The 12,529-nt window shown below is 29.1% G+C and overlaps 1 protein-coding gene across 2 annotated transcripts; it reads right to left on the bottom strand.

The window, feature by feature from the left end:
- Positions 1–404: 404 nt before the first annotated feature.
- Positions 405–6,509, bottom strand: LOC118045870 (uncharacterized). 2 transcript variants are annotated; one of them, XM_035054602.2, is made up of 17 exons: positions 6,319–6,509; positions 5,702–5,879; positions 5,561–5,632; positions 5,391–5,462; positions 5,215–5,286; positions 4,161–4,232; positions 4,008–4,079; positions 3,133–3,204; positions 2,969–3,040; positions 2,765–2,836; positions 2,611–2,682; positions 2,406–2,477; positions 2,231–2,308; positions 1,786–1,857; positions 1,505–1,567; positions 1,344–1,415; positions 407–1,229 (listed from the first exon to the last, which is right to left on the bottom strand). In XM_035054602.2, exons 1-17 carry the CDS (start codon positions 6,449–6,451, stop codon positions 1,127–1,129), a joined length of 1,419 nt encoding a protein of 472 aa, XP_034910493.1. In that variant the 5' UTR covers positions 6,452–6,509; the 3' UTR covers positions 407–1,126. The 2 variants fall into 2 exon arrangements, with proteins under 2 accessions (XP_073261211.1, XP_034910493.1); XM_073405110.1 differs by lacking the exon at positions 3,133–3,204 and having other exon boundaries at positions 405–1,229.
- Positions 6,510–12,529: the final 6,020 nt, after the last annotated feature.

The following is a 12,529-nucleotide window of genomic DNA, read 5'->3' on the forward strand; positions in this document are numbered from 1 at the left end:
CTTTGTTATTCTAGCGCGATATATGTGTGTGTGTGTGAGGAGGGGTGATGTCAACACCTCCATTTAAACTTTCTTCTTTTTTTTCTAGTGAAATTTCTTCCCTATAACCGATAGTTTTTTTCTACCTTTCTTTTGTATAAAAATTTCTTTCAAAACCCTATCTCAAAAATTTATCATATATTAATCATTTAACTCTTGAGTAAGGTTTTTTTAATCCCTTTCTATTTGATTTATGGTATTGGTTTAGGTCTTTTGTTTATAATAAATTTAGTGAAAAATTAGAGTTTATGTGATGTTATATTTGAAGTAATTCATGTGTAGAATAAATATATTTGTATAATATACATATTGAAATAGAATATATATATATATATATAAATGAATTGATATGGGATTTTGCTTGTGTGTTTTGATCAATTTTGATTAAAAGACTTTAAATAACTTTAATATTAGGAATAAAATTGGGAATTATTGAAGAATTGTATAGAAAGAATCATGTTGAAATTCCAGAAAATCTATTTTGGGGTTGAAGATGGAGGAATTTACATTTTCAGTCCCTAATTTTTGATCAAAAGTTATGATTTTGCTCTTGAATTCTAAAAAAAAATATAGTTTAGTCCTTGGATGTAAATATCAGTTTTTAGATAGGTTTTAATAAAGAAATGAGATTTATTGATGGTTTGTTATCATGTTTTATTGTTTCCATTTGAATTTGAAATTAATTCTATTATGTATAGAAATGTGTTTAGACATTTGAGAAGCCTTGTATACCATTTCTTTATAAGAAATTTGTTGAAGATTGCGGTTTACATACTTGTTATATAACTGTGAGTAATTAATATAAATATGTTTTAATTAAAATTCATAAAGTATGTGTGTTTGCATCTTTTGTCTTTCTTGGAAACTTTCTTTTGGTTTTTAATATTGTGAGTTGAGTGCATACATGATTTAAAACTCCATAATTACAGTATATTCAGGTTGAGTTGTTGTTCAAAAATCGCAATACCTTGTATATGTATGTATATGTGATTGATATGATTTAGTGTTTTCAGTTAGTTGAATCTTCTTGTTTGAGAAATATTCTAGCTTGAGGCTTAATATAATTAAAATAGTCTTTATACAATGGTCAGGAGAACATAATAAAGAGGCATAACCATGCACAGAACATTAATATAGCATCAGGACAATTTTGTAAAGTAATCCAAAAGTTGAAATTGTTCGATAAAGTCCTAAAAATAGACAGAGAAAATCATCAATATCTTAGTTTCGACACGGATAAAGGAGTGATTCAAAAGTTTCTCAAAAGAAGTTATGTAGACAGTTGCAGATAAGTTATGTCTTACACTGTCGATTTATTCGGATTATTAGTGATCCATGAAGGAAGCTCCCCAGTAAGCATGTTTCTTGTTAAAAATCTAAGCAAGAAACACCAACTCATCAGCAACAGTGTTCGCCAGCTATACATTATATTATATAAATATAAATATAAACAACTTAAACATACAACTTTGTCAGATTCCGAAATGTTTCTGGAATGCTACCATTTAAGTTGTTGAAGCTCAAATCACTGCGAGCCAAAGCGAAACGCATCAAATATATATTACCCAAAATTGAAAACCCGAGACTTAATTGGTAATGTCGATCAAAGTTAAAAGAAAGAACGAATGAGATCAATGTATAGACATGATTGTTGAGTTATTTACACGATGGAGTTTCAACCAGTTGGTGTAGACTACCTAAGATATATTGAACAATTACTGGAGATTTCGTAAAAGGTAAACGTACAGATATGATAACTTAGGCCACTTGCCAATGTATTTGGGTATTGGACCATTAATATTGCAATTTCTCAGAACCCTGCAGGAACAATTGATGAAGTAAGAGACTGTAGATTAACAACTTCCATTTTCTCGATGTTTTTCAACAATTTTAAACATGATAGAGTTAATTAATGGAAAAACATTCGTAATATTAAATTCATTAGTTAATTAACATGATAAACTAAATAAATAAAATGTAAGTCATTATCAAATAGTTTCTTTATAATATTACACAACGATAGAAATTGAGAGAACAGAAGCATGGTGGAAAACATATTTATAATAATAATTTCATACGAAATAAAATCCCAAGGATCTTGTGTCAATGAAAGTGCTTATCTACTTGGAAAACTAAAAGTCTAAAGATTTTCGAGTAAATTAATCCCATAAATATGAAGAAAAACACTCACACAGAAAACAGAGAATTGGGCTCCCGTATGACTTCTGGAGGGAAAGATATTCCGGGATTGTTTACATCACTCACCCACCTGGAATCATTGAACAACACTTTATAACTCGTTAATAAGAAAACGACATGTTTCATGTCTATCTCCACATTAAAATAAAACAAATCATTACACATACAACTTCCGTAATTTTGTCAGACTAAAAGTTTTTGCAGGCAGATTCCCTTCAAAATTATTTCCTATCAGGACCCTGACAAGTACATAATGCAACAGTCAGCTCAATGCACCAAATTGTTTTCCTTCATAAGTTTAATTAAATCCTCAATAGATTATAACATTTAACTTGACTATGTTTTATAGAAAAAAAAAAAAAAAAAACTTACAGAGCGGTGAGGTTCACCCATTTTTCAATATAACCAGGTATCGGACCAGACAAATAGTTTCCACCTACCGCGCTGCATTGACCCAAATGCTTCCTTTAATTATATGACACCGAAAAATTAAATTGCAAGAGAAAAATAAAAGCAAGAAACTCACAACACTCGAAGATTGGTCAGATCCTCATATGTCGTAGGAATTGTCCCATTAAAATTATTCGCTGTCAAGTATCTACAAGAAATTAAGTTCTAGGTTATTGGTAGTGCTATATGTTTCAAAATTTTCACATGGGGCCTCATCTACAGTTAAATGAAGTTCGACTCTCCATGATCAAAATGACAAAAGAAAAAAGAAGAAAATTACAGGAATAGAAGGTTGATTAAATTTCCAAGCTCCTTCGGAAGTTCACCATGAAGATCATTGTCATCCAGGGCCCTTTTTCTCCAGAGAAACAGACAAATAAGTAGACAAATTTATAATACTCTTGAAATAAAGACTAAAAGAAGTGGTGAGTAAGTTTTTCGCACAAGTAACGGAGTTCAGACAGTTTTCCTAATTCTTTTGGAATACGGCCTGACAACGAGTTATTATAAAGATCCCTGCAAATCGAATGACATAATATATAAGGCGCAAATATCATGTAGAACTATGCAATCACAGTAACTTCATAAATGGTATTGAGCATTATATTTTCTTATTAATAATTTCGGAATCTCGGCCCATGTGGCCAAGTCTATTGGTTGTTGTTCGTTCAATCGTTCCTATCATTTCAGACAAGTGGTAAATTAATAATCCCTTGTTGGGCTTGCTGTCCCTTTATCATGTGCTACTATCTTTGGGCCTACTTCAAGACATTACTATTACATTATTTTTAAGATAACAAAATAATAAAATAGTATTTATAACGTAACAAGAGTGAATATGTTTTTTCTTCTCGATCTCGGTCACAAGTAACTTTTATTTGAAATCATACTCAATTGTTTATAACTTTTTTAAGGTAAAAACATGATCTACACTAATGTAATAACTAGCATAATTACGAGATAATTAATTACGTAACTGAGTGATAACATAAATTATTATAATATAATGAATAAAAATATTGAATAGTTTATAATTTAAAAGCACTATAATTAATTATAATTCCTTCAAATAACTAAGGAAATTACCTCGTTATGGTGTGTGTTGAGTGAATTTATGGTTATATTATTTGAAGTATAATGAATATAATTTACAGAAATTCTTAAACGAAAGTGTGCCCAAATTTTCGTTTATTATAGTACCACTGAGGAAGTTGCGGCCGGCATAGCTGTGACAAGAAGATGTACAGGTATTTGATTAAGAATTAAGCTATCCATATATAGATACAAGACTGTTTTAATCTCTAAAAAGAAACACTTACATCACTGTCAAGTTTTGACAATATCCTATGCTGTCTGGTATTGGCCCAGTCAATTTATTATGGGAAAGATCCCTAATTTTCAACAAAGATAACAGAATGAATATATGAACATATAAAATAAAAAAATATCTTGCAAATATACCATTGACTTACAACAAACGAAGCGATTGGAGACCCTTCAGATTCGTAGGGATGGTGCCATCAAGATCGTTGCTGGAAAGAAGCCTGATTCGAAGGGATACATATCCCGGAAGATAAAAACTTTCAGTTAATATCATCAACAGATTCAATTCTATATTGTATCAATGGAACTTTTATCAATTGTGGTGTAGAAAAGGTCTTTATGAAGTTGAGAACATGGCTTATCAGAATGAATATATGAATATATGAAGTTATTTTATAAAAAAAAATTATAATGTCATTGCCTTTGTATAATATAAATAATTGATGAATAATCATTTCAATATATTACTCTAACATACTCTCAAGTCTCAACTAAAAAGTTATTTAAGCTTAATTATTGCACAATTCACCAATACCTTATATTTATTTATTTTTAATTAATTAACTTGAGAACATGGCTTAAAGAGATTATTAATTATTAATTGTCTTTAAATCACACCATTAAAATATGACTTCTGTTAGAACTAATTATTCATTAGGAAGCTTGATAGAATCTGCTAGATTTACAATGAAGCAGAGCGTGCTACAATTCAGTCATCATTAGAAGGGTTATCTGCTATCATTTCTAAGGAATTTCTACACCATTTATTTTATATTTTATTCTTTTTTTCAATTGAAGAGCAAAACATAATATCACAATGTTGTTACATGTAGCAAAACTCTAAATTGATCTAAATAAGAGTTTATATTACTTTCAACAGATGATAAAAGTTGTTATACGTAGCAAAAAAACATAATATCACACAAAAGCCAAACACAGAAAAAATATTAAAAAGGTTCGTTTGTTACAATTTCAAATCAATTTAGAATTAGTTATTAATTATTAATTGTCTTTAAAAATATGACTTCGGTAAGAACTAGCAAGCGTGATAGAAATATGTTAGATATTATAAAATCCATACGATGCTTAAAATAATTTTATGGAATTCTAATTTGCATATATTTATGATGAAAGGGATAAGGTTAATGCGATTCAAAACTGAGCAAACTAAAGTATAAACCCAAATTAAACTGGAAGACTTACAGATATTCCAGATTCTGCAACTTTGTCAGGCTTGGAGGTATAGAACCGGTCAACGAATTGCTTGAAAGGTCCCTGATGTTTTGCACAAAGCCATTTTACCATTATTTAGAAATAAGAAGAGCCTATGCACGCCATGATTTATATAAAAAGAACAAGGAATCCAAGCTTTAACATACAAATACTTGAGATGCTGTAATTGCCCCAGCGTTGAAGGAATCCCACCAGAAAGCTGATTATAGTAAAGATAACTGTTGTGGGCAATATGATCAAACCTCATTTTCATCAATGGTGACCACTGTAGATTCAATACTGAAAAGAGAAATGTATATGGAGTTACGATACTTACAGTATTTCCAAGTTTTTGAAGAGACCTATTGAATAGTGGATAGATCCATCCAACCTTTTTCCTCGCAAGTTTCTGTCAAAGAAATTGAAGTAATTCACATCGAGACAATCAGAATTTGAATCTATCAAGTTTTATACATACATTTCAGTGACCGAACGAAACGCTCCATTTGTGGTGTTGTCAGTGGAACCACATTTGATCTCGGCATACAGGTCTTCAGAACAAATAGGAGACGACAGCGGTAACTGTGTGGAAGATGACTGCAAAGTCCGTGTGGAAGATGACTGCAAAGTCTGTGAAAGGACTCGAAGAGCACGTACTGCCGAAAAAAAATTCTTATTAAGTCCCACTAAGATCTTCTGATATTAAAAGTACTCAATCGACCGTATTATATACTTACATGTACGGGTTAGAATGGATAAGAAGTGTGTTTAAGCAAGAAATGAAACTAGTAAATTAAATGAGACTCAACTATGTTATTGCACTTGCATATATATATTTTTTATTTACTAAATAAATAACTAATACAATGTTTTCATGAGATATCTTTTCAAATTAGTTAATGCGCAATAGGACCTTTATTTATGCTGCAAAAGAACTCTTCATATTCGAATAGCTTTTCTTTCGTAATCAATTTATTCATGATAATTTCAATGGCCTTCTATCTGCATGCTTTCACCCTATCCCACATCGATTAGTAATTAAACTAAACATATATTCATATATTTTGAATGAATTTCTCAATAATAGATTTGTACCTTCATATTCTGGAAGTGTTCCATTGCGTTCGATATCGTCGATTCTATTATTAATAGAAGTATTAGCACCCCCCGTGCCAGGTTGCCAGAGAAGAAGAAAGTTGAGGACAAAAAGTCTACAGATGAGCATCATTACTGACCGTTCAAAACCCCATTGGTTTCGTCAGAACTCTACTTCTAAGAAGCGTTTCTTGCGGTGTGTATGTGTATGCCACTGCTTGTGCTTGTTCTTATATTAACACATGGATAAAACATTCCTGCAAAAGTGAACAAACAAACTACCAATTGTAAAATAATAAAAAGTTATCTTTAAGCCCTGTTTTTGGTCGTTCTCAGTAAAGTATTTTTTTTTTATGTTAAATAAAAAATATTTTCTAAAAATTAAAAAATATTTTATTATTTATTGATTATATCAATTACTCCTTAATATTTTGATTGTTATATATTTTATTTTTGATTTTTTTTAATTTTATCCCTTATAACTTATAACTTGATTTTATTTGATTTTTATATTAATTTTGGTCCTTATTCTTTTTATTATTATTTATTTTTTCTTATTCTTTTGTTAATTGAAGTTTATTAAATATCAGGCTTAGTTTTTATTCTTTTGATTTATATTTATTTTATTTAAAATAATTTATAAAATTTAATTTTTTTTTTAATTTTATCATCCTTTAATTATTTTATTTATCAGATTTAATCCATATTCTTTCAATAAACTTGCAAAAAAAATTAAAACATTAATAAATTATTTTACAACTCATTTTACATAACATAACCACATACTAAAAAATATTTTTTAATTCATTTCTCATAACATTACCAGACATTAAAAAATAATTTCACTTTTGAAAGTTTCACTTTCTATATAAACAACTTTTCAAAAAAAGAATTACATTTCAGCAAAGCAAATAAACAAGGTTTAAATTAATGAAATCATCCCACTACGTCAAGGTGGGAACTTGAGGCTGATAAGTATTGTATTGCGACTAAAGAGGAAGACTTCTTTTCGAAAGTTACCAATGCAATTTCTATAATGCCTTTTGAGTAAAGAGCAAAGACAATGATGACAGGTAAAAATCATAATTGAAATGAACAAAATTAAAGCACTGAAAGTTGCTAAAGAAGTCTCAAAATAAGCTGCAATTTCCAACATTGATAAAATTATTATTAAATCCCACTAAGATCTTCTAATATTTAAGATAAAAGTAGACAATCGACCTGATTATATATGGGTTAGAATGGATAAGAAGTGTATTTAAGCAAGAAATGAAACTAATAAATTTAACGCATTGATGGATTAAATGAGACTCAACAATTTTTGCATTTGCTATTTTTTTTCTTTTTTACTAAATAAATGACTAATACAATGTTTTCAAGCTATACTTTTCAAAATAGTTAACACGCAACTGGATCAGTCATGACGCTGCAAAAGAATAGGGCTTGTAAGTATTATTATTTATAAAGTTAATTTAAAATTAGTAAGTATTAGTAATAATATTTATTAGGACTTGCATTTCATAATTAGTATCAAGTTACTAGGTATAGATATTAATAAAATTATTTTTAAAATCTTACCTAATAGTGTAATTCTTTTGAATTGAGATAATCATTGTAACATAACATTATAATTTTAACATTGAGGTGAACTAATGTATGAAAGGGGAAAAATAGAAAAAAGCAGTCACCATCTAGTTTTATAATAACTAGACCTAACTGATTTTTAAAGATTCTAGGTAAGGAGTTGTTTATGAAATACAAAAACAAAATAGGCACTACCCTATACATCTTATCTAAGATAAATTGTATTTTGGTTTGTATTAAATGATAAATGTGTTTTAATGTGATTTGCTTATACTAGTGCGTATATTATTTAGGATATTGTTATTATCCACAAAACAACGTTCAAAAAATGGGGCTCAATGTTGGACCTTACTATCCTGAGTTATTTTGTATTATCAACAAAAAAAAAAAACATATATAAATATATGTATGTATGTATGTATACATGTGTCGATTTTATTTGGTGCAATTTTTTTATATATTTAAATTTTAAAAAAGTCTCTTTTATATTTTTAATATCAAGTTATCAACTCAAAGAATTTATCCACCTACAAATAACAATTACAATGCTCATCCCATCATAGTGGACTTCACAACTCAACCATGATATCAACTTCTTTTCTTTTTTTTGTAGAGCTAGCCTTGTAATATTCCATATAACAAAATTTTAAAACTAATTAGTTCACAACAAGCATCAATTTCTTAAGACAAAAACTATGTTTAATTTTGCATACAACACAGATATATATTAACTTAATAAGGACAATATCTTTAATTGCATCATCTACAAAAGATAATTTAAACATTTAAATTCTTAAACACAAGATGTTACATAACAATAAAATATTATTTACTCTGAATACATAATTAATTTAATAAAAGACTTCTATATATGCATCTATTTTCTAGTTTGAGGGTGCGAGGTACCTAGCAACATATTTATATGACTTTTAATTCATGCTCAAAAATATAGTACACTGTCACGGTCGCACAAATTAATTATCCTAGTTTAAAACACAACACACAAGATATTATAAAGCAAGTAAGGGGTCGATCCCATGAGGAATGTTCAAGTTAGATTTTTATACTGGATGATATGCAATTTAGAGGGGGTAGGAGGTTATCTAGGCTAAAGCAAAGAAAAACAGAAAGAAGCAATCAATGCTAATAAAAAAAAACTAAAATTTATCAAAAAAACAACCCTTGGTTGCAAGTAAACGTCCACCTACAGAAATAAAAAATGATCATGGAAATGAAACGTCAATTTATACTTTGAATATTTATCTTTTCTTATATTTATTAGTTAACAGATTTGTTGTATACCTATTCCTGACCATCAAACAACCACAATGTCAGCATTAGTAATTTAATTCAATGGCAGCCTTAAGAATTAGATGAGCTGACAAATCTAGATTGTCTACAATAATAACTTAGAGTCTGCTCTAGTAATTAAAATAAACAATTATAGGAAAAATAAGCATAGAAGAACAAACATATTTATTATATAAATTAAAAAAGAAAAGGTAAAAAAAAATCTCACAGTTCTTGAAACCTAAAAGTTTTCGTGTCCTTGCAACCAAGAAAAATAGTTTGGTCTTGCATGTCTACTGAACAATTAATCAAAAAGAAAGAAGAAAACATGATTTCAGGTTTGTGGAGGGGAGTGGGCATGTTTTCTCTCTTGGGTGGCTTCCTTCTCTTTCCTTTCTTTCTTTCTTTTTATATCCTAGGAAATCCTAATCCCCTTTTTACAAAATAATCCTTTTCTAAATAGACACTTTACATTTAAGTAGTTCAATAATTATTTGACTAAAAAAATGAGAAATAGCCTTGCATAAAACCTTCAAGCTTTTACTTTTCACTTAGAGGAGCTAAATTGCAGAATAAAGACTTGGATGTCGGTTTGGGTGCTTAAAAAAGTAATTTGAACTTATTTCTTCACAAAACCTGTCTACTAGTAGAATTCATATGTCATCTTAGAAAAATCATCTCTCTTAGTAAAAATTTTATCCTCAAGCATACGATTAGATTCTAAAATTTGAATGCATGTTTTTATACGATAAATAAAAAGTAAATCTTCATCATACTTTGAAAAATACAAAAATAAAAATCATTTAATGCATATCATAATAAGTCTACAATTATCCGTTAGGATTTGAATATAATTTCAAAAAAAACTTTTTTTTATTTTCTTTCGTGTTAGGATAGTTAAGTTTTAATATGATAAGATAAGAATGTCCTTATCAAAGATGACTTTTCTTAAACCTTAAGCATACCTTTTATGGGCTTTAAAATGATTATGTTTTAACTTGATAAAATAAGAATCTCTTTAATGAGAAGAACTTTTCTCGAACCTTAGATAGATTAACGAATAGAAACACGACTTAGAACAAAAAATAGTAGGTTATCATAAGTAAGGTGTACTCGGAGTTATGCGTCTTTCATTTACACAATTAGTCCCCCTACTCAGACTCTTATAAACCATTAAGTTTTTTAGTGACTATAAATATTAGATAACGACTTCCTTTTCTTTTCTTTTTTGTTGATAAAAGATAAAAAATTCCTTATACTTTCCGCACTAATTACCCATTACAAATTGATATTATTAAAGAATCACTATAAACTTAAAAGTTTAAAGTTTTAATAATAATTTCATATTATTGGATAATACATCTTTTCAAGTGAACATTTAATTTAATTTTGTTTTGTATTAAAATTTTTGATGAATTGATTTTTTAACATTGACAAAATAATTTTAACAATGTAAATGATTGGAACCATGGAGTCTGAAGTAATAATGCATCATTAAAATTTATGGTCAAGTCTTTGTTCATGTTCAGCATCTTTTATTTCCATTATGTCGATCTTTTGCTTTCATGATGTCGATCGTTTGCACTGAGGAGAAGAGAAAGACTAATAAAGCTAAAGCATCAGTATGAATAAGACCAAAAGCTGATAGCTTACACTTCATTTCTTGGGTCCAATGAAGAGAACAGTGAGGAGTAATAATGCTTCTTTAAAATTTAAGATCAAGTCTTTGTTCATCTTCAGCATCTTTTTTTTTGGATAATTCATGTTCAGCATCTTTTGTTTCCACTATGTCGATCTTTTGTATTGTCGAGCAGATAAAGATTAATAAAGCTAAAGCATCAGTATGAAGGCCACAAGCTGATAGCTTACCCTACATTTCTTTAAAATTTAAGATCAAGTCTTCGTTCATGTAATTCAGCATCTTTTGTTAATCTTTTGCATTTAATAAAGCTAAAGCATCAGTATGAAGGCCAAAAGCTGATAGCTACATTTCTTGGGTCCAATCGGAAAGTGAACATTGAGAAGAAATAATGCATCTTTAAATTTTATGGTCAAGTCTTTGTTCATGTAATTCAGCATCTTTTGTTTCCATTGTCAAGTAATAATAATAACCAAAAATTGAATGTTATTTTTATGCTATTCTCACAAGGAAAGTCTTGGCTATGAAATTTATGCTATTCTCACATGGAAAGTGAAATTTATGGAAGTAGAACAATATACAGTTATCTTCTAAGAAGTAGATTAGCGCTCTATTAATTTCACATAAATTTTACTTTTCCTTTACTTTGAATAGACTAACATTTTATCTTCTAAAAAGTACTTTTATCAGAGTAGAAAACGTACAATCAACACGTTTTATTTTCAACAATAAAAATAATTATTGATGATATATACCTTCACTTTCCTAAAGTCCTCACTGGATTCACTGAAACCATCACGTGATGGCCTGCCCACGTCAAAAAGATTATAATTATTGATGATATATACCTTCACTTTCCTATATTTTTCTTCACCAAAGCATTGTTATGGTAAAATCACTATTTTCTCATACAGAAAGCATTTAGTTTTGATGTATCACTCAATGAAAAATGTGAGAGCACTACGTACAGAAACCTGCCTTTGATCTATTATTGTGAGAATTGGACTAATGGGTAAATGATATAAATTAATACAACTAGAAAAGGGATGTCAGCTAACCAAACGTGTTAATTTTGATATCTACCAATGTTTTTTACATTTTTTGTGTTAAAATTTGATATATTATCAAATAATCTTTTATATTAATAATTTATTTATCTAAATAAAAAAAACAAGCGAATCAACGAGCCAGATCTCCAATTTCCAGGGCCATAACCGGTACATGTTTTTCATCAAAAGGAGGATCAAGGGAAACAAACCAATGAAAAAGAAAGAAAGAAAGAAGAATCAATAGATATGGAAACATGACACAAGATATATATATATATTGACCATCCGGTACTCAAGTAGGAGAGATCGAGGGAGTGATCTCTTCAGAAATATCCTCGAGGGTTTTTTCGCCTTCATGTACAGCCACAACTTGAGACATTGGAGGCCTGAGAGAAGGTGATTGATCGCTGCACTTCATTGCCAATTTCAGAACAATGTTCGTTTGGTCCAGGTCATAATGGTGCAACCTTGAGTCAAGAAAGTCTCCTAGTGTTCCCCGTGCACGTAAATTAGCGGCCTAAAATTGTTTGAACTTGTCATTTTGTCAACACCAACTTCTCCCCTTCTCTCCTGGTCAATACATTATCTCATTTTTCTATTTCTAAAAACTTTGTTGCAGCTTCTGTTACACATAAGAACACTATTGCTG

Source organism: Populus alba, chromosome 16 (genome assembly GCF_005239225.2).
Source record: "Populus alba chromosome 16, ASM523922v2, whole genome shotgun sequence".
In the NCBI taxonomy this organism is placed as follows: Eukaryota; Viridiplantae; Streptophyta; class Magnoliopsida; order Malpighiales; family Salicaceae; genus Populus; species Populus alba.